The sequence below is a fragment of the Poecilia reticulata genome, linkage group LG16, assembly GCF_000633615.1.
Source record: "Poecilia reticulata strain Guanapo linkage group LG16, Guppy_female_1.0+MT, whole genome shotgun sequence".
Lineage (NCBI taxonomy): Eukaryota > Metazoa > Chordata > Actinopteri > Cyprinodontiformes > Poeciliidae > Poecilia > Poecilia reticulata.
The window spans coordinates 5,972,531-5,995,760 of NC_024346.1; the positions used below are offsets into that span (position 1 = coordinate 5,972,531).

At 37.0% G+C, this 23,230-nt stretch overlaps 2 protein-coding genes across 3 annotated transcripts in view; one reads left to right on the top strand and one right to left on the bottom strand.

Annotated features, from left to right (window-relative positions):
• septin7b (septin 7b) lies at positions 1-20,048 on the bottom strand. Its single transcript, XM_008430985.2, has 15 exons — positions 19,959-20,048; positions 18,528-18,529; positions 17,473-17,575; positions 14,445-14,551; positions 12,515-12,615; positions 12,298-12,432; positions 8,044-8,161; positions 6,890-6,982; positions 6,682-6,778; positions 6,498-6,549; positions 5,712-5,840; positions 5,264-5,284; positions 2,955-3,090; positions 1,554-1,696; positions 1-40 (listed from the first exon to the last, which is right to left on the bottom strand). The coding sequence occupies exons 1-15, from the start codon at positions 19,960-19,962 to the stop codon at positions 1-3; spliced, it is 1,281 nt and encodes a 426-aa protein (XP_008429207.1). The 5' UTR covers positions 19,963-20,048.
• Positions 19,983-23,230, top strand: part of nek10 (NIMA-related kinase 10) — a 17,962-nt gene continuing 14,714 nt past the window's right edge. The window contains exons 1-9 of one of the 2 annotated variants that reach the window (XM_008430984.1): positions 19,983-20,058; positions 20,786-20,881; positions 20,971-21,031; positions 21,155-21,285; positions 22,420-22,515; positions 22,590-22,674; positions 22,760-22,801; positions 22,895-22,973; positions 23,063-23,130. In XM_008430984.1, the coding sequence (XP_008429206.1) occupies positions 20,802-20,881; positions 20,971-21,031; positions 21,155-21,285; positions 22,420-22,515; positions 22,590-22,674; positions 22,760-22,801; positions 22,895-22,973; positions 23,063-23,130 (642 nt within the window). In that variant the 5' untranslated portion in view covers positions 19,983-20,058; positions 20,786-20,801. Of the gene's footprint in view, positions 20,059-20,448; positions 20,605-20,785; positions 20,882-20,970; positions 21,032-21,154; positions 21,286-22,419; positions 22,516-22,589; positions 22,675-22,759; positions 22,802-22,894; positions 22,974-23,062; positions 23,131-23,230 lie in introns of those variants that run through there. The other variant, XM_008430983.1, reaches the window with a different exon arrangement.

Consider the following 23,230-nt stretch of genomic DNA (forward strand, 5'->3'; position numbering starts at 1 on the left):
TTAGAAGATCTTTCCTTTCTTTTTGTTTTTCTCCAGAGTCCTGCAACAAAGAAAAACGATAAGATTAATCATGATTAATCAATTGTTCAAATAATCATCAACTAATTTAGTAATCGATTAATCTTTAACTGGTGTGTACGGACTCAAAAAGCAACATTCTTAGATGAGAAAATAAGCCAAAAATGTACAAAAAAATACATTTTGCATTTAAAATAATAATAAAAACATTCTTTATCTGTAAATACGTTCAGCCCAAAACTCCTCAAGTGGAGATTTATTTTCTTGCTTTAGTTTCTAAAAACAAAATTACAAATGACAGAAATCATTTTCATAAAGTAGTTTTGCTTCAATCAATCCTTCTGTTAGTTGTGCGACAAAGTATCAGGGCTAGGCCACAAGAATTTTTGTTTTGTTTCAAGGCCATAACAAATTGGGGCTCGTCAAAAACCAAACATTTCTAATTGTTTGGAAATTTGCTGGTTAGTCATAATATTAGCAAAAAAAAGAAGCAATTTTACCAGAAGAACATCTTAAAATTAAGAGAAAAAAGTTATTTTAATGAGAAAAAAAGCTTCTAGAGTTGTGATCTGACACGACCAGGTTAGTTTGTGTAGTTCTTTCTTCGAAATAAACTCAGTTGTTTGAAGAGTCGTTCCAAAGTCCTGCTGCTGATAATGATTTTATGTGACAAAAGAAGTAGCATTTCCTTATCTGCAAAACTGATACCAACGTATAACTTCACAAGATGTTCAACATTCCCCAGTTTAATTTTTGGTTATTTTTTGTATTGGCGTTCTCATTATGACGTAATCCTCCCAAAATTACGAAAGTATTCGGTAACACTTTATTTGACGGGGTGTGCATAAGACTGACATGACTGTTATAAACATGACATAACACCCGTTATAAACATGAAGAAGTCTCTATGAATGTCTGACTGTTGTCATGAAGTGTCATTTAGTAAACAATGACACTTTTAATGCAAAGTTGGTGCTTTTAATTGACTTTCTATGCAACTTGTAGAGCAACCAAATTGCACTTCATGACAACAGTCATATTCATTCATAAAGACTCCTTCATGTTCATGACAAGCTGTTATGTCAGTCTTATGCACACCTTGTCAAATAAAGTGTTACCAAGTATTTCTGTATTATTATTAAGAATATTAAGCTTGTAAAAAAAAAAGAAAGAAAAAAAAATCTTAGCCCGGCTCTAATATTTAAAGTCCAAATAAATAGAAGCTGTAAAACAAGATGGCGGCTCTGGGTGTTGACACACTCTGAGGAATGCACTGGTGAAAAATAAATCAAATCTTCAAGTGCCAAAATTTTTATTAATTGATAAAATTGATTTATCGCCCAGTACCAACTGAAGGTCTTAAGCTTTCTCAAGAAATTACAGTACTTTCTGTTCCTTTTTAATTTAGATACTAAAACAAGACAAAGTCCAGAAACCCAAACATTTTTTTCACTCTTAATAAAGATTTTCCCACAGTTGTGAGAAAACCAATCATGAACTGAAACCCCAGACTGTGGTGTAGTAGGTATCTGTACCTGGAGGCCTCCATCTTCTGCTGCTCCAGCCGCTGTTGGAGCTCCCAGTTTGACCTCTCATCCTCGAAGACGCGCCTCTTCTCCTCCAGCTCCTTATGTTGAGCCTCCAGGTTCTTCTTCATCTGCTCGTTACGCCGCTGAAGCTGCAACAGTAACAGATGAAAACACACTTAACTTTCCTCCTAAGAAGGTTTAGCAATTAAAAGTTTCAGCTGGTTACGGTTCTTCTACAAGCAAGAAAAACGTTTTAAAGTTTTCTTGGCTTTAACCAGAGATGTTGCACTTATAAAAAAGCAGCTGAGTTTAAACCACTGTAAATGTTTTCATGGGAGTAAAAGAGGCAAGAAAGTTTGTACACTTTCCCCACAGTAAAATTCAAGCACCGTAAGCATTTTCAAACTTTTCCAGAGACCACTTTGGAGATAGAGACAATCCAAATGAATTCACTATGATTTGATATCAGTTACCACCGTTATTCAGCAGCAACAAGGTAAGTTAAATCTGGAGGTTTAGAGTCCTTGTCAAATGGTGTTTTGACTAAAAGTCCTTAGGAAAGAAGCCCGGAGGGTTAGAGTCCCAGTTGACGGCGTTTCAACTAAAAACCTAGAGGTTGGAGTCCTTGTCAAACGGTGTTTTTGACTAAAGTCCCAGAGGGTTAGAATCCCAGTTAAACGGCGTTTAACTAAAGTTCTACAGGGTTTAGAGTCCCAGTTGACAGAGTTTCAACTAAAAACCTAGAGGTTGGAGTCCTTGTCAAACGGTGTTTTTGACTAAAGTCCCAGAGGGTTAGAATCCCAGTTAAACAACGTTTAACTGAAGTCCTAAAAGGGGTGCGGGTTTTAATGTTTTTATTGTATTTTTTTCAAAATCTCTCTCTTTCTTACCATTTATTCAATGTCACATGCTATCTTTTTTTTATTATGTAAAGCACTTTGAAATGCCTTGGTGCTGAAATGTGCTATACAAATAAAATTTGATTGACTGATTGATTAAAATATAACTGAAACGTCTGTCACACACAGACCTAATAGTCCTGACTGGTCAAAGAACAAAACAGTAATTTAACAAAAAATTCCCCAATTTCATTATCTTTATTTAATGTATAAAATATAAGACAATCAATAAGTAATTGAGCCATTAAAAATAATATTCATTATGTTGAAACAATCCAAACGAATTGTGTTAAGGAAAGTGACCTTTCTTCTCAAACTAAATGCTCATGTACATGCTGATGTAAATATCTGGTTCCAACTGTAAGTGACGCTTTCCAAATTCAGGTTTTTAGCCAAACGTTAGATTGAACTTTACTACAAAACTGTGCAGTTTGAATATCAATACGGAAATCAAACTTTGAAAACGCCTAACTGAAACCCAAACAGTGTGTGTGTGTGTGTGTGTTACCTCTGCCTCAGAGTCTTTGAGCTTCTGCACCTTCTCCTTGACTTTCATCTCGAACACCTGCTCCATCTCCATTTCCATCTTCTTCATCTTGGCCACATGCTCTCGCCTCTCCTCCTCCATCTGGGCCAGGGGACTCCTGCGGAGCGGCCGCACGGGCGGGGACGGAAACAAAACGGGCACAAAACGTCAGGCAAGCAGCTCAGACACTCAAATCAGCACAAACAACTAATGTCTACCAACCAGTAAGGTCATGGACTAAAAGACTTCCTGTCAGGTTTTTAGAGAAACCCCAGGGATTTCTTGCTGTAATTTTTAGTCAGATTTTTATAATTATCAATATTTTTGGCCAATTCTAAAGTAAAAAAAAAAAAAAAAAAAACTTAAAATGGTTCTTTGTGTTCATTGTGGGATTTATCAATTTCACTGCAAAAACACAAAATCTTACCACGTGTTTTTGGTCTAGTTTCTAATTATATACACTTGACATAAAAGAAAACTAGCTTACGAGTAACTTTTCAGTAATATGTAGAAGATTGTTTTAAGTCAATAATTTTCTTAATATTGATGGAAAAAGTACAAGTTCCACTGGGAGATTGTTTTATTTATAACAAGACATTTTTTCCATGTTATAAATATAATTGACTATTAAAATAATTACTAGTGTCAGCCATTCATGTATGGCATTAAATTAACACTTTTTTTTTTTTTTAGGTTTTAGAGAAACCTAAATATCGACCTTTTGAAAACATTATTCTGCTTCTCCAGACACCCAACACGCGAGGAAGAGGAGGAAGCTACAGGAAAAGCTTCAGATTGAATCCAACCAGGCAGGAACTGGAAAAGCACCACGAGGTATATCGGAGGAAAACAGTGGGGCAAAGCTAACACCAGTGTTAATAGCAGTAGTTTATTATTAAATGTTAGTAAAAGTTAGGGCTGGACGATATGTGTTAAAAATAAAATCAGATCATATTTAAATTTACTTTTTTTATTCTCAGTTTCTCTTCTAAAAAAAAAAAAAGAAAATTACAAATGTCAGGAAATATTTTTTGTAAAAATCATCCGTTCTTTGAGTTGTACGACCGGGAACTTGTGTTCAACTATGAGAATATAGCCACAATATTAGCAGGATAATTATTAGCAAAATTTTACCAGAACGCCTCAAAATTAAGAGAAAAAAAACTTCTACTTATAAAGATCTGAGTAAACACTACAGTCTGTACTTTTTTCCACAAAATTCTTGCTTCAGAGTCCTGTTATTAAGAATATGCTGATGTGTTTAAAGATTAAGTATTTCCTTACACCAAAGTATAACTTCACAAGATGCTCAATAATTTTTTGTGTAGGACTTTAATAAAAGACTTGATCAGTCATTTGTTATTTAAATATTTGAAATACTACCAAACTTGTGCCATGATGTGGTCAGACCTTAAACTGCTACTGTGGCAGTTGCTCAGCAGGTTGTTGCTAGGTAACCAAAGTTAGGGGGAACTTTAAACTGCCTCTTACCCAGCAAATCGTTGCTAGGTAACCAAAGTTAGGGGGAACTTTAAACTGCCTCTTACCCAGCAAATCGTTGCTAGGTAACCAAAGAGCGAGAGTTGAGTTCAGTGAATATTTCATATACTGACATTAATTACGTATCTATTGACATATATATTGCTATTGATTTATTGTCCAGCCCTACTACAAACAATGGAAACCCAATGAGTAAAAAAGATTTTTTTAAAATCCAGATTTTCCAAAAATGAAACCAAAAATTTGATGTAATTGATCAAATTGATTTATCGCCTAGCCCTAGTGGAAGCTAACCCAAAATTGGGCAACATTCAAAGAAATGCTGTGAAATATGTGGAGCGGTTACCTGGAAAAGGAGAGTTAAAAACTTTGCAGTAAATAAAAGTAGACTGTAAAATTTTTCAGGAGAACCCTTGCTGAACTACTTCACAGTTTCGTAATCTTTTAAAGTAGCTTTCAGGCTTTTTGAGTTGTTTTTCGTCTCATTTAGAGGCAACCACTCCAGACATTTCATGGGTCGACCTCGATTGTCGACAAACAGAGCTCACAGTCAGCAGAGTCTGCGTTGCAAGTGGAAAGAGTTTGCGCCTTGGAAAAACAAATTAAAGCATCCCAACCCTGTCTGGAGAACACAGACTTTTAGGACACAAAACAAACCAGTTTTCTCCCCACAAAACATGAAAGTGAAACATCTGACAGCAACAAGTGAAGAGGAGAAAACCCCTGAAGGAGTTCAGAGAGGAAGGGTGGCGACAGCTCAAACAAATGAGGTGAAAAAGATGTTCACTTACATTCCTTCAACTGTGTCCATACTAAAAAAAACAACAACAAAAAACACACACAAACACACACACAGCATGCAATGATGAGGTCATGCGCTTGTAACAAAAACACTAAGTCATTAAATGCAATGTGTGACATGGAGCTAATTTTTTTTTTTACAGCAAATGGAAAACAGAAAAAGTGTCACATTAACAGCAGTGCTCACATATTTAGCTGTGTGTTAGAGTCAGCAGTGTGTTACCTACAGTCAGTTAGCTTAGACTGTTAGCTGTTCGATTGTGTTTATCACTATAGCAAAACTTATTATATGCAAAAAGCATGAGTAAGCAGCAGTAAGACCCGTCTCAAACCTCAAATATCAGCACCACGTTTCACCTGGGAACTTGCTCAGAACATGACAATAAGCTTCAGATTTAGGTAAAACCAGCTGGGTAATGCGGTGAGACTGGGACTTACTTGGTGGACAGCTGTCCTTTTGCTTTGTTGTTGTCCACGCCGTTGTAGGTGACAGCAGCCAGCTTCCTGCTGCGGTAGTTTTCATAGTGGACGTTGTTGGTCACGTCCTTCAGGTCCTGCATGTGGGTCCTGGCAACAGAATGTTAAAACGATTTACCGTATTTTCTGGACTATGAGGCGCACTTAAAAACCTTTAATTTGATCAAAAAAATTACAGTGCCCCTTATATATTGTTCTGGAGCAAAACAGCGCCCTCTAGTGAATTAATATGGATTAAATCTGGCTTACTGCCCTCCAAGCGACTTTGTGTGGTACATGGCGCTCTGTCAAAATGTTTTAGTTACATTACAGCTGCTACAGTCAGCGAAGTAAAACGTACTGTGTTTTGGCTGACTGACTTATCTGACTGTTTTGCTTTGCTTAAGGCGCCTTATAGTCCGGTGCCTTTATATGTGAAAAAGAATCCAAACTAGACCACAAATTGAAGGTGCGCGTTATAATCCAGTGTGCCCTATAGTGCGGAAAATACGGTAATATTAATATATTTGGAGGTCATTATTTGAAACAACGCAAGAAAAAAAAAAAAAAAGCCAAATTCAGGGTTACTTTTCCCATAATTTAGAAATTCAAGGATTAGTAGCACTAGTGAATGATTTCTTTATCATAAAATTTCTACATAACATTGCCCTCAATATATATACAAACAAACATCTCTTTGCATCAATTATTGACACCATGAACAATCTAAATGACCTTAACAAAACAGTCTTCCTGAAGCTTCAGTACCTGATGAGCATGTCCCTGAGGATGGTGAAGTCACAATGGTCGCTGTTTTCAACTAACAGGAAACGATAAAACATTTGTCATAAAACTATCAGGGTTAAAAAACAAACAGATACCAAATATCTTGTTAGAATATGATAAAAGTTGGTTTTGATCACAGTTTTAATGTCTAGCTAAACAGTCTCACCTTCTGCAACCCCCCAGGGGTATTGTCTTCCCCTCACCCTCTTGCTGTTCACCTCGATGATGGTGTTGCTTCCCACCACGGCCAGCGGCAGCTTGTCCTGGATCAAGAAGGCGATCAGTCAAATAAAGCTTTCAGACGCACAGAAATGTGCGTTTGCATCACTGCTACACTCTGATACACAAGCATGAGGATTTTGCAGATAACGTACTTTAATTTTCTTCACCAGCCTGTTCTCCTCTTCATCATCCGTCTCAGGAAACTCGTAAATCTTGATTTTGTGCTCCTGTATTTCTCTCATGATCTACATGTAAAATGGACCATGTTAAAGGCAGACACCTCGGAGGCGGTACTTATACTTTAATAGATGTTTTGACACATTTTTTCAAGTTTGAGGAAGTTAAGCAAGTCTGTCACATTCGCACCATTTTAATTTGTTTATGTATCTTCTGTTATGTATAAGTTTTATTCTTGTACATCCAAGTTCCTTTTTCAATTTCTTTTTTCCACAAACTTGGGTTTTAAAAGTCTCTAACTGGTGACAAATAATCCAGTTTATGTTTTTCTTCATTTGTCTAAAAATATTTTGTCCCACAAATAATTTTTATTTATCATGAGGATTTTTGTGATAATGTCAAATTGGATCTGAAGAGAAACCGATTAAAATATTATTTAATGAAACAATAAAACGGGGAAAGAAACTTTGAAAACTGTCAGCCTGATGCTAACGCTTTGAAAAAACCTCAGTTATGTAAAAAAATAATAAATAATTTAATGCATTTATATTTTCAAAGCACTGCTGTCAACTATAATAACTTTTTAACTACAGTAGAAGTAAATTTGCTCCAACAGGTAAAGTTTGTCTTAAAAGTCATTGTAGAGTAAATAATATATTATAACATTGCTATAAATATTGTAAGGCTCTGGATTAATGAAGGAAAAATTAAAGGGTTATTAAACCAAATTTAGTTCCAACTGATTAAACCTTTTAGTGTTGTAGTTTGATCACTTATCAGTTAGTTGTTAGTCGAGCGATAAGATCAATCAACTTTAGATGAACTCATTCATCGATAACTCGCATCTACAGTCATGCAGCCTTTTAATTTGGAGAAAACCTGTTTAGATCAGTTTGTATTTTACTCCGATCTGAACCCAAACTTAACAAGTTTCTTTACAATAAATCACAGAAAGGAAAACCGAAAACCACCAGATATCAATGTAGAGATAGACAGACGCTACGCTAAACTGATGCATCGTCTATTTGATGTCGCTTTGTGATGAAAAACATTGGGTCTGTACCAAAGAGTGTTATTTAGAGGGGGTGGGGGGGGGATCCCTCTGCCTGCAGCTGTGGAAACCACTGACCTGCTTCTTGAACTGTTGGCATTCCTCTGGGGTGAGAGTGTCTGCTTTGGCGATCAGCGGGATGACATTGACTTTTTCATGCAACCGTTTCATGAACTCGATGTCCAAGGGCTTCAGTCTGCAGAAACATGAAGTTACAACCGTCACCGGCCCATTTTATCTGATAAACTGTGCAGAGGAATCATCAGCTTTGTGCAGCTTACACTGCAAAAACACAAAATGTTAACAAGTAATTTTGGTCTAGCTTCTAGTGCAAATATCTTAGTACACTTTAAATAATACTAAACTAACTTGGTGTTAGTTTAAATAACTTTTCAGCAAGATATAGGATCTTGTTTTAAGTCAATAATTCTTTAATATTCATGAAGAACTACCAGATTCATTGGCAGATAAATTCACTTATAACAAGAGATTTTCCCCAAGCTATCAGTGAAATTATCTACCAATAGAACAAGCACTTTTTCATTAACATTTAGGACTCAAAACAAGATCCTATATTTTGCTGAAATTACGTATGTTAGTTTTGTCTTATTTCAAATGTGCCAAGATATCAGCACTACAAACTAGACCAAAGATACTTGATAATATTGTGTGTTTTTGCAGTGTAGATAATAAAACAAAATCAATCTTCTCTCGTCTCATTGAAGGACTGCTTTCGGGTTTATGAAGGAAGACGGTTTCTTGGAAACTCCACTTAAAACAAAGATAGTACGACTTAAACCAAATAAAGTAGTCTGCCTGATGTTTGCTATGTCTATGAAACGACCTTAAAGTCATGAGAAAGAACTGCTGTTCTCAGCTGGAAAAATAACATTTGACAAGGCTGTAATATTGAGTTACAGCTATGAATTTCTCTTACTCATTTCTAAAATTTGATTTTCTTTTAATCTGTGTGCGGCTACAGTAGAAATGTCTCTCCGAGTTAAACTCTGACCAACAGCTGGAATCAAAGTTTCAAGTGGATGATGGTGAAATGTCCAGCGTTTAACTATAAATCTGGATAAAACAGGTTTATTCTCAAAAAGCTTCTTGAAGCAGCAACAAAACGAACACCTAGTATCTCATAGGGACAGTGAGCATTCATGTGCTGCATCATAGTGAATTTACTAAATGCTATAATGCACTAAAAAAGAGAAATGGTCACATCTAGCTCATCTACATTGTCACTGCCTTGTTTTTGCAATTTTCCATTACATAAGATGTTTTTGAACACTTTATGAAGATTTAAGTAAATCCGCTTTACAAGATGTTTTTGTTTTTCTTTTTATTCATGTAAAGCACTTTGAACTGCCTGGTTGCTGATCAAATGCTGTATAAATAAAACTTGTTCCTCTTCCAAAGTCGAAAGAATCAAACTAAAATTGGCTGAAAAATGTGTTTTTTTGATCACTGAGTAATTTAACCGAATTTTGAAATAATCATCAACTAACTTAGTAATGAATTAATTGTTAACCGGAGCATACAAACTCAAAAATAGGTCATTTGCTGAAAGTACAACACAGTCAGAGCAGTAATTAAGTAAAAACTGTAAAATATATATAAATATTTTGCATTAAAATAAAATAAAACCTGTCTGTAAATATTTTGTACCCAGATTTTGCTTCACACGGTAGACCTGTCACGATAACAAATTTTGCTGGACAATAAATTGTCCAAGAAGTTTTTGTGGTATTTGATAAAACTGTTGTTTTGAGCATTTTCAAGTAGTAGAACGGTTGATTCTCAAAGATCAATAGACTTTAAATTCGGATTAACATTTAACACTGGAAGACATTTTAAATACCCCCCCAAAAAATATAAAACAAAAGAAACAAAAAAAAATTTGATTATCAAGTCTATGAAAACAAAATAGTCCTCATAAAAAGGATAACTGAAACTAAAACACCAAACTGAAAACTTCTGTCATCCAGTTTTTAGTAGAAAGAAAAATAAAAAAAAACATAAATCATGCAAATGGAAAACATTGAGTTTGTTTTAATTTATAATGTGATTAACTTATTTATTGCTTATGTAAAAAAAAACATATAATTATTCAGTTAATCCAAAAACTAATCAACAGATCGGACCTACACTGTCCTGAAGTTAAGCAGAACCTTTAGAAGTATTTACTTTTAGCTGCTAAAAATGATCAGGTGTTCACTAGAGGAATGCTGCGTTATTGCATTTCAGGAACTAAAATGTTTATTTTCTTATCTAAAAGGGTAACAGAGGCGTTGTTTTGCAGCGGGTGGGTCAGTGTGTTGCTGCCAGAACAGCCAGCTGCTGCGAGGAGGGGATGCTCCCAGACGGCATACGGTGCCCATCCTCCAGTAATAAAGTAATGCTTGTGTGGGTACAGAGCGCAGCCTTGTACAAACAAAATGTCCCCGAGAGCAGAGACAGACTGAGAGGACCGAGACAACACAAGGACAGAAACAGAGCAGCGACTTCTCACTCATCAGCAAAGGAAGAAGACACAGTGGTCAAACAAACGGCGTGAGAACGCAGCAGGTTTTATTCATGAAATCTCAGTAAGAAGTATTTTTAAAAAGCACTGACACTTTACTAGAGGAAGGAAGTAAGCACTTATTTGACAATTAGAATAAATGAAATCAAGATAAAGACGTTCTATTGGCTTGTGAAGCATCATAATTAAAATTCCTGCTGTTTCTTTATAAAGGCGATCTGTATCATCTGTTTGGCATTTTACCAGCACAACCAAACCTTCAAACTCCCTTTTCCTTTCTAAAGTGTCTCAAACAAACACAAACTTGATTTTCTGAGCTTTGGGAAACAGCTGACCAGCTTCCATTGCTCCGTTTCTTTACTCATTTCCTACACAGTTCTCACTCCCTTCCTGACCTACATGTTTCTGGTGACACACTGCAAAAACACAAAATCTTGCCAAGTATTTGTGTCTAGTTTCTAGGAAAAATATCTCATTACACTTGAAATAAGACAAGCTAACTTAAAAGCAACCTTTTAGCAAAATATAGAGGCTTGTTTTAAGTAAATGATTCCTTAATTTTGATGAAAAATCCCTGTTCTAATGGCAGATAAATTAACTTTTATAACATGGGAAAATGTCTGGTTGTAAGTTAAATAACCTGCCATTGGAATAGTTACTTTTTCATCAATTTTAAGGACTTATTGACTTAAAACAAGCCTCTATACCTTACTAAAATGTTACTTGTAGGTTAGTTTTGTCTTATTTCAAGTATGCCAAGATATTTGCAACAGAAACTAAACCGAAAATACTTGGTAAGATTATAAGTTTTTGCAGTAAAGTTAAATTATCTCCTTCTTTTCATTTTCGTGACTTAAAATAAAAAAAAAAACATCTGACACTGTAGCATCTTAAAGGTGACCTACGCTTTCCTGAGCAGGTTAGGTCTGGCCTAGAGGCTATACAAACCATGTTCATCACATTTTTTGCATAAAATAATTCTTTGACAATGACATTTCAGTCTGATCAGTTCTACGTATTTTGAGCTCCTGTCACTTTAAATCCAAATAAGCTGCTGCTGGCCACGCCCCCAACGCAGCGTTTACACTCTCACGTTTACACTCTCACATGAAAACGGCTGCAAACAGATGGGCACCAACCTTAACAGCTGACCAAATGTGCTGGAGATCAGCTTGTGTTGTTGAGTAAGGGCAGCTCTCCACAGCAGTTGCTAGGTAATGGGCTGGGCTTAGCTGGGGTTGCTAGGTAAACGCCTCATTTTCCACACACAGCAAAACTAATTTATTGCCAAAAAAAACAGCTAGATGTTTTTTCAAGTGAATGGAGAAGCAGTTGACACCCAAATGGAAGAACAAAAGAGGGCAAAATGTGAATTTTCACTCGCAAAAGAAAAATTCCTGCAAACAGATGATGCACAATTATACAACTTACATCTTTGAAAAGCATAAGTGGGTCCTCCTGCACAACCAACAGGAAAGCAGCAAATGGTTTCTGAATGCCAAGTCAACAACAAGACACTTGCTCTCTCCAGTAGCCGTTGTACAGTGCATACATAAAACCAGCTGCCTAAAAGTCACGGAGTCCCACTTGGTGACAGTGCTTGTCGAATGTGCCTTAATAAGCAGGAGGTTTATGCAGCAACTCATTTTCCAAACACCAAAGAAAATGCCAAAAAAGCTCCTCAGACCCAAATGGAAGCATAAAAACATGCAAAATGTGAAATGTGAAAAATAGATCCCACTAAATGATTTTGTGGTAAAAAATTCTCATGAATAATTAATAATTCTGAAATCCTCCTCCAAACTCACCCGTGTCCAGAGGGGGCGATGAAATAAAGGCAGCAGTGGATCCGGCTGTCAGGCATCTGTCGTCTGTTCACCCGTGATTCTGAGTTCAGGTAGTCTTCAAACTTGCTGTCTATGTGGTCGATGATTGGCTGCCAGCTGAAGGTGAGAAGTTGTGCGTCACGTTGCTGAGGCGTGATAAACGTTTAAACAATGTGTGAGCAGAAGAGGCGATCCTCACCAGTTGCTGTTGTCAACGGCATCTCCGAACCCCGGGGTGTCAACTATTGTGAGCAGCAGCTGGACGCCTCCTTCCTTTATTAAGACTTTAGATTGCTCCACCTGCCGCAGGAAAACACAACAGATTCCGATGTAAACCAGGCTTCTGCTTATATGATAGATGAACGCAAAGTTCCAGCTAACTGTGATGTGGAAGTAATCCATCAGATTTTTTTTTGTTTTAGACATAATATTAGCAGAATAAAGACAAAAATATCTAAAGAAAAAGTTGTTTTAATGAGAGCAAATTTTCAATCAAGATCTGACATGACACCAGTTTTATTGATTGTTTCAGATTATGGGAAATTGGGATGAAAACTGTCCAAAGCATGATTAAAATCTGGACGGATCGTGGGGACCAATCATGTTTGAGGAAGAAATGTAGTGAAAAACAACGGCAGGAACCACAGTGGATTGGGTTTGAACTGCTGTAGCCATAAGAAAACCACTAATCAGTGGTGCTAACTGCAGAAAGAGGCTACAATCAGCAACCTCTTCCAGATTAATATGCATCATTATGATACATATGCAATTCAATCATAGTATACAGCTGTTCTGTTTTTATTATTGGTAAAATTTCTTGTAAACTACCATCAAATCCAGTGCGTCAAATTAGCTGTAAAACTAATCTGTTTCATCAAAATCAGCTTGCTGAATAGGTTCTCTGCTGAAGGTGAGGCATTGCTCCAGATTATCTCTCCAAAACAACCAAACTGCACAATCAAAATCATTACAGACTGAATATTACACCCAGTAGAAAATATTTAGCAGCAAGCAGCAACCTGCCTTCTCATTTAGTGCCAGTACTTAACCGCCTTGAGGAACCAGCAAAGCACACACGCAGCCGGAGAGAGCAATAGTTTCAGATATGAGTCAGACAGGGAGCTCCACAGGCAGCAGGCCTCAAAAATCCAAGACCGCATTTAGCAAACGGCCTCAAAAACACTCACTGCAGGATCTGTGGAGTCCAATTCCACCCGTTTGAACAGGGAATCCTAACAGGAAGCTTTTCAAAAAAAAAACACTCAGTAAACATCTGTTAAACGTAAATGAAATGATTGAGTCTGCTCTAATTTATCATCAGATATATTGATTTATTGCTTTTGCAAAAGGCCTACATAAAACAATGTGTCACTGTAGAGCTGAATATGACAGACCAGTCATCTGATGGCTTTCATCTCAGAATATTTATAATTACGATGGTTTTGAACTGTAACTATCATCACATTTCTATTTTAAAAACAGCTTAAAGTGCAAAACAGAAAAGAGCCGAGTCTGAAAATTCAAAGTGGTAAAAAACAGTAATACTTTATAACAGCTGACCACGCCTTTATAACTTGTCTACTTTATAGCAACTTTCATTATGTTTATCTTTTAGAAATTCCACAGTTGAAAAGATGCAACCCAAATTCACACAATGTTTGGTTTACCACAACCGGAGCGCTTCGCTCAGAGATACGGATGTTTTATTTCTGTCTGAGGGGAGACGGCAACGCTCTTTTTGACTCGAAAGAGCAGAAGAAAAAATTAACTGAGAGCACAGAAGTGATTTCTAACCAGGATGTCCCACTGCTTTTGATAAATTATTAAAATAAGGGAAGCAATAAATCTTCTCCAAGCTGTTTCTTTAAGACAAATGTCCTAAGCCGACTCGTGGTTTTCTTTGTCTGCTGCATGTTCGGGAATTATGGATGAGAAATTATGTTACGGTTTTGTTTTTACTAATGGAAAAGTAAAACTACTTTTCCACTGTTGGTTGCGAAAGATAATCAATAAATGTTTCATATGACAAAATATACAACACATAGGATGCCAATGTACTCAATATTATGGGTCAGAAAGTATCAGAAGCAGGCATGTTTAACTCATTTTAAACACAGAGAGAAAAATACCTGTACAGTCTTTTTGATTCTGTGTGAAGGTCCAGGATACTCTGCTGAATACAGGTCTGTTAGGAACAGCGAGTTAATCAAAGTCGACTTCCCCAGGCCGGATTCGCCTGGAAACAAAAACACAAAACTGCAATCAGAAGATGCCAACAGACGCTAAGCTAACAAGGGTAACACTGCATAACAGTCACCAACATGAAGGAGTCTTCATAAAAGGTAAAGCTGCTTAAAACTTGTATTAAAAGTGTCACCTTTGTATTACTTGCTAAATAATAAAACTTTCAAAGCAAAGTTGATTTAAGCTTGAATTAAAGTTAGCATTATTCAGTAAATAATACTTTTAAAGCAAACTTGCATTAAAAGTGTCAACTTTGCATTATTCAGTAAATAATACTTTTAAAGCAAACTTGCATTAAAACTTGCATTAAAAGTGGCGACTGCATAATTCAGCAAAAAATGAAGCTTTCAAAACAATGTAGCATGAAAGGTTACATTAAAAGTGTCAACCTTTCTTATTATTCGGTAAAGAATTACACTTTTAAAAACAACGTTGCATTAAAACTCACATTAATGTGCATTAAAAATGGCAACTTTGCATTAAAAATGTCATTATTTACCAAATGACACTTCATAACAGTCATGAAGACTCCTTCATGTTTATGACGGGTGTTGTGTCTTATGCACATCCCTTCAAGTAAAGTTTTACCCTAAAACTTCACTGCTGTCTTACCTCAAATCACGGTCATGTGGTTTTCTAGGAATGACTTTAGCCAGAGATCTCAATCTATTTGAGTTAAACAGTTAAAGGGCAAGGAAAACAACGCAGACAATGGCTCTTGTTATGCGCCACCGACTGGCTGTGTGGTCCCGGTGTTTTCTCAACTCGGCTGACCATTATGTGCCCCGTTTCCAAGCTCCCAGTGAAAAGGATCATTAGTGGAAATGACCACTGGCGCAGCCTGGTGTGGCTGATGGCCAGAAGTCAATATTTAACCAAGCAGTATTTACACCCACGGCTACAGTTAAAGGGTAACGTGCTCCGCTTCATCTGCAGCGTTTGTCCAGACCTCCGACTGTGTGGATTGGGTACATCAGCTTGGTAAATGCATTAGGAAGTGGCGATAGATCTCTGAAAAGAGCAGCTTGGTAATGCGTGAACAGGTTGCTGGTCACGTGTTTTATGAGCTATGGATAGATGTGCCAGTCACTGATGGCGATGCAGCACCAGTCTCTCTTCCTCCTTTCTTCTTTCGCACCACACAAGTGACACATCGCATGTGGGAACTGCAGGGACATGTGGGCCTGCGGCAAATCAGAGCCAGGAACAGCTGAATACTGCATGCGTGTGTATCTATGCGCGTGTGTGAAAACAATGGCATGCATTTAAGTATCAGAAAGCCCAGAGGACCCCCTCTACTGTCCTTGTTGCCATGACATTTATAATCTTCTCAGGGATTATTCTCAAAACAAAGATGTAGTCAAAAACAGAGCACAGGTAGTCACGCACCAATATGGCTTTTCCAGGCCGACACCGATTTCCTGTTTTCTTTGAAGTCTGACGCATCAATTCAGATTTTTTTTTTATTTTATTCCAAGGATAAAATAAGGAGAAAAATGTAGAGCAGGTTGTTTGATAGAGGTAGTAGCTTTGAATTAGACAGAAAGTAAATAAATAAAGGCTTTGTTTTATTTGTATTAGATTTAAAATGTAAGGTTGAAATGACTAATCGGATTAATTGTGATGAAACTGAAATAACCATCAACTAATTTAGCGATCGATTAATCATTAAATAGGGTAATTAAGCCAAAACGCTGCAAAATATCTGCACAATAAGACAATAAAAACCCCTTTGTCCGTAAATCTCTTCAACCCAGAACTCTCCAAGTGGAAGTTTTTGCTTCACCTGGTCAAATTTTACTTAAAAAAAAAATAAATCCTTTTAAGAACCTTTTACATCCGGTTATTAATGGGTTAATCCAAAAATAATCTACAGATCAGCTCTACGCTGTAAAGATGTCACGTCAAAGTAGAAAGCACTGAGCTTTTCACGTGTTGAAGTCAGGATTTTTTTTTGCTTCAGATGCATCCTTTGGTACAAACGATCAAACGTTTACTGAAGGAAGGATATGTTGTTGCATTTTAGGCAATAAAATGTTAATAAAACAAAATGTTTTCTTCAAAAAGGAATGGATTTATACATTTGTATGCATTTTAAATATTTTATATAAAACTTAATTGCTACATAAATAAATCTGCAGAATGTGGTAATTTGTTTAATCATCAGAATAATTGATAGAATAATCCATTACTAATAATTAATTGCAGCCTTGTTAAAATGCATTAACGTAAATGCTAAAAATGGTGGCAGTTCTTTATTTTGATTAATTAAATTCAGTATATGACCTGATCTGCAATCAGAACCAATCAATGGTAATTTGGCCAATTCCACCATTTAACTAACCATCTTGATTAAAGCCTCTCCAAAAGAAAGCAAAATGCTAAAAGTCAGTCTATGGTGCTGTGGAAATAAAAGACTCAAACTGCTGTGAACTAAATGCAGCGCTCTTCAGCGGCCTGCTGAGCACAAACTATGTTGGTCCCACCACAGGAAATGGTTGTGACCCTGGGACACGTTTTCCCTCCAAATACGGCTGAGGAACATCTTGGCACAGAGTCAACAGCCACATCCAGGCATTGAAGGGGAAAAAAAGGAAAAGAAGTGTCCATTTCTGACATGCAGAAATGGACCAACCCAAAACAAATGTTTTGCTTTTGCAAGACGGTCTTAAAGGAACCTGACACAGATGGAACGGGGCAGAAATCCAATGTCAAAAAAACGTATTTGAGTCAGCATTTAAAACTACTTATGTTCTCTGCACATAAATACGGTTTCACAGACATGCACAGCTCTATCGTTCTCTGTAAGTCAAACCACATTCAAGGTCTTTAAATGCCTTCAATGAGGAACACAATGAGATGATTCAATGAAAAACAGGAGCAGGCCGAGGGCCGAGCAGAGAGTGTTCTTACCCACAACCATCAGGGTGAACTCAAAGCCCCTCTTCACAGACTTCCTGTACACTTGATTGGGGAGGCTTGCAAAGCCAACGTATCCATCCAGGTTCTTTTGTTGCTGTAAAACAGGGTTATTATTAGTCCTGGATGACCGGGGATCAATATTCCTAGTGTGATTTGCTCCTCCTACTAGGTTACAGGCATATTGTTAGGCATGTAACAAAAACCAATTTTTGCTGGACGATAAATAGTTCCAGAAGTTATTGCGATAAATTATAATATTGTTGTTTTGAGCCCATTTTCAAGTAAATAATAATAATAAATGGTAATGATGGCATAATAATGCATTCTGAAAGATGCATGACCTTTAAATTCGAATGAGCATTTAACACTAACTGGAAGACATTTTAAATTTCCAAAATAAATAAAACAAACCAATAAACGGATTATAAAGTCTCTGTAAACAAAAATGGATGGTTGAGACCAAAGCTAGCCATCTGACAGAAGACTGAATAATTTTATAATACAGTTTTTGGTAGAAACAGGAAAAGAGAAAAAATTATAAATAATACAAATTAAAATGATTAAGTTCATTCAGGAGTGTCAAACTCATTTCCGTTGTGGGCTAAATGTCCTTTAAGAACAGGTCGAGGCAGAATGTATTAATAAAAATAACTAATTAAAATATTATAACTTTATCTGCACTCAATGAGTACTTGTAAAAATTAAATAATATTTATACACATAAAAGTGTATTTGATTTAACTAATAAAATAATATATTAGCACAAAACTGTTATCTTGAAGTCTCTTGAGTGTAGAGGCCACAGAAATAGTTATGGTGGGCCGGATTTGGCCCGCAGGCCTCGAGTTTGACACATGTGGATTAAGTGATTTATGGCTTATTGTGACAGTATATCTCTACGCAAAATCTAAGTTACCAAAAATAACATTTGACAAAAACACATGAGCATCATACCGTACATTTTAACAACTCTTATCTATTCATTTTGAGATATTTGCCTCTTTAAAGTAGTGATGTCAAGAATAAACCATGATTTATATACTTACAGCTGCATTGTGCCGATCAGTGAAATGTTGAACAATCCAGTTAACCCCCGAGGTCACAAGAGAGAGAAAAAAATAAAGAAAAAAATCAATATCAGATCATCTGACAAACAAATGATTCTGGCTCTGTTTTCTAACTCCCAGAGCCTGGGGCGAAGGTATTCATGATCCAAGCAACTGTAGGGACACAGACACTTGGGCCAGAGTTGTATATGTTCCACTCCACTTGCTCCTTTAATGTCAGCAGCACCATAAAGCAAAGGCTGTGCACTGTTACAGCCTTTTCTTTAAGCCTGTGGCTAGGAGAGGATTTTTGCTTCTTATGCCAGAGCATCTTCTGCCTGCCAACACCAGCCCACTCGTCTCCAGTGCGATTCTAGGACGTGATAATGCTGATTTGTCTGCAGGATGTGCAGCTCAGTTTTAGTAGCATCACACTGTTCCTGTTTGTGAGGGGTGGGAGGAAGGAGACCTAATAAATGGGCTCCCAAGGCAGGTAACCTATAGGTAACATGCTCATGATTAACCTAAATTTGAACAGCAATTCTATTAGAGGAAGTGGTGGCAGGTGGAGGAATCAGTTTAGCTCGTATCTTCATGCAAATGTAGGAGGCCTGGTCTTTACTGAACAATAAATATCAGGCTTCAATTTTACAATAAACCTAGTAAAGCAGATGCAAGACTCTAATTTACAGACTTGCAACGTAAAGGCGACCAACTTTAAAGTCAAAACATGAACTCTGAGGTGTTAGATCCACTGTAATCCAGATTAGATGGCAGCCCTAACCTCCTTATGTCTAACCTGACATCAGGTCTGACTCTGCCTACAAATGCTCCAGTCATGTCAGCTTAATCAAAGCAAAGGTCGCACAGGTCCTGAAAATGAATTTCAGTACAAAATGCGGCTTCAGGCTCCTAACGTGGGAGAATTTAATCTTGCAGAAACCCACAGCAGCTCGCAAATGTTTCCTGTCATTTACCCGTAACTTCAGGGCACAAAACTTAGCATCGCATCGAGCAGTTTAACCAAAAATGTGACACTGAAGGAAGCTAGTTATCAAAATGCTGCTTTTTTAGGTTGGGCTTCCAAAAGCAGATATGTGTAACTATAAAATTAAAATGTTGGTTTCTTATTCAAAGAGCTCACAGTACAGAGGAGAAGCGTTTGCTAAAATACTTCGCTACAAAGCTAACGACAGGAAATGACACTGCCGTTAGGTTACACAGCGAACATAAGCTAACGGTTAGCCTGCTAGCATAGCAACCCATCCAAGTGGAGGCGGACTGGGCGTTGGTTGCTCCAACAACTGCCGTAGCTAAACGGCAGCAAATGCTTCAAATAGTGCAGTCGATTCTAAGTAAAACAGCAAACAGAACAGTTTAAAATCAGGCTTTTTGCTCATCTGTAACCGCAGCGGAGAGTGGTAATCTCACCCATAACGTTAACGGTCCCTGCCGCCTCAAACACCGATCATTCACAAGCCGACATTCCCCCTTCTCGCTACTTTTGCTTGAGCTACGCACAGTGAGTCACGTAAGAACCTTCAAACTCAAGGCAGCTACGACGAAAAAACTGACGTAAAATCTACGTGAATGTCAGTAGAGCGGAGACATCGTAGATCTCGTGATATCTTCGTGTTCCTTTGAGTGGAAGTGGGCTCTCGCGATAAGTCATACACCACAACCTTTAAAGTTAAATGAAACATCACAAAACTGACCAGTTTTATTTAGAAAAGCACTGTAATGTTATTAAAAATGTATGTTTAAGCTGTATTTTTCTGTTTTCTTTTAATAACGGTTATTCAAATCAACATTATTCTAAATAGATGAATAAACCAGCTCAAATCTAGGTCCTTATAACGTCGAAATAGCTATAGTTCCTACAGACAGCTGCAAGCGTCAGTTGTACCCATGGCAACGAAGACAATGTAGAAAATTGTCGTTTCTTTTTCTCATGAGATAATATTTAGGACGTCAGCTGTTTCGTGAACATAAAATATATTGCCTGTAACTCTGGAATATTTCATTTGTATTTAATTTCTTAAAAATAACTATATGTTTTTACGGAGGTGGAAACAGGGTAAGAAACCTAACAATTATTAGCTCATCTGACAAGACTTTCGGTAACCGGTTTTATTTTGGCCAAACAGCTAACACTAAAAGTAATTTCATTCGGGTTTTTTCCCCGTTGAAGTGATAAGTGTCTGGCTAAACAGGCTAGATAATAAAATGTTTGGCTAAATTTAGCTCTTGCTTCATAGGTAAACAAAATGTGAAATGCTGAAAATGTCTAACTTGGCTAAGAAAGTGAGACCAGAACAAAAGTTGCCTCTCAAATCTACAGTAACCCAAAGCAAGTAAGACTGCTTATCTCCTCCTCTAGCAATTTATAAATCTATTTGCTTGATCTGATATGAGCAAATCACCTGATAAGCATGTTTTCTAGGGCATCTTATGATCTCAAGAGGCTCCAGTCCCTGCTTGCCAAAAGCAGTTCCAGACAAGAGGTGAAGAGCAGCACAATACGCCACACTGAAGGAGCATGTCGAGACATTCTGATAATATACATAGCAGCTCATTTTTCTCCTGTCAGACCTGCGTTGTAATGTGATCATTTCTCTGTGTTTCAGGTGTCAACACCGAGTCACAGTAAAGCAGCCAACAGCAGGGCCATCAGATCCTCACATTCTCCAAAACACTCCAGCAGGCTCAGGAATGAAACTTATCCTGACAATGAAGTGGCTCAACTGGAAAAATTCAGGTTTCCTACAGTGGAAAATTTAAATTTACTCTGCAACACCAAATTTAAAAATCAAACGTACTTAAATCATAAACCAGTGACTAAATCCATAGTGCTGTATTCTATATTGGTGGAAGTTTTAGTGGAAAAAAGTACAGGAGAAAATATAAACAAGCAAAAAATGCACTCATAAATACACAATACTGCCCCTTTAAATAAACAGTGAGTTAGAAGACGAATGCCGAAAACCTCATTTTAGAAAATAAAACCATTTAACTTATGCCTGCTGAGAGTTTTATAAAGATACATAAAGAAGTTTTAATCTTTATTTAAAAAATGTATAAAGAAGCCTCTTAGAAACCCTGATACAAAATAATTAAGTTTTAGGTGAAAGTAATCTCTACATCTTATTGTAAATGTCGACTACAGCCTTCGGAGTTGTTAAAGGTGACCTGTTTTGCTTCCTTGAACAGGTTAGGATGGGTCAATGGGCCATACCAAACATATTTCTTAAATTTTTTGCACAAAATCTTTCTTAGCTAATGAGATTTTAGTCTGACCAGTTCTGCCTATTTTGAGCTCTTTTCAGAATGAGCTGCTGCTGGCCACGGCCCCCAACTCAACGTTTACATTCGCACCTGAAAATGGCTGCAAACAGGTGCTCAATTATACAATAGTACATCTTTGAAAAACAAAAGTGGAGCCTCCTGCACAACCAACAAGAATGTTGCAAGTTGTTGTCTTTTCCAGCAGCCATTGTACATCACATATGGTGTTAAAACAACCTGATCAAACTTGCTTGAGCTCCCCTGGGGTTGCTAGGTAACAGCACACTGCCCGTCAAATGTGACTTAACAATCTTTAGGTTTTTGAAACGGCTCATTTTCTATAAACCAAAAAACATTAACTTATTGCCAAAAAACTACTGGACGGTTTTTTTAAGTGCTTTGGCTGTTTTTAGGAGCAGTAGAGACCCAGATGGAAGTATAAATATGTTTAAAATGTAAGTTTTGCATAATAGGTCCCCTTTAAATTAACTTCTAATTTGTAGCTCTTCCAAGGTTTAAAAGCAAAAGTTCTCTCTCTGTAAAGAATCAAACTAAAAGTGTTTTTTTTCTTGCCGTGTCGATCATAAAAGCTTTTTATGTTTTCCAGCATAATATACAAAGACCAAAGATGTTTCAGCAGTCACCCGTTGAGTAAACTGTTCCTGGACATTCTTACATCTTTGGTCAGGAATCGACTCTGCAGGTAAATTACTTACTTGAGCTTTTCATAGTTTTTCACATGTTAAGTTTTTATTAACTATTATTGTTTATTGAAAGTGAATGGATCGACCATGCAACACCTGAAGCCGTCAATAGAGTTCTGATCTGCCTTCGACTGCTGATCAGGGATCCCAATTATCAGGCACAAACCAAAAAGAAAATCAAATTTAATTGTTTTTTTTCTCTCTTTTGTGTAAAAGAACTATGATTTTTTTGTATTTTTGCAGAATATTCTTCACCAGCTCGAAGGCATCAGTCTGCTTGCCAAGGTAAATGCTTCAAGATTTTATTTGTAACCTCAAACAACCTCTTCATCCAAATATATCTCACACGGCTCTTATTGGCCTTCTGTTCCTCTGCAGTACATGGAGTCTGTCACTGCCAAGTACATTTCCTGTGGTGAGGAGGTGTTTGATACACAGAAGCTCGTTACAATGACCTGTGAGTAGGCAGAACCACAGAAACACTGGCAGGTGGAACTGGGTTTGTGTCAATCAGCAGCAGAATCACCGATTTGATTTCTGTTACAGACATGTTTCAGAAGCTGTCGACTGCTGATAATCAAAGGCTGTGGGTCACTGAGAGTGGCGCACACAGGGTAATTTTCATTTATATTCTCAGGGCCTTTGTCCAAAGCATGTCATTTTTATAACTAGGAGTTTGATAATTGGTTGAATTAAAAAAGAAGAAGAATAGAA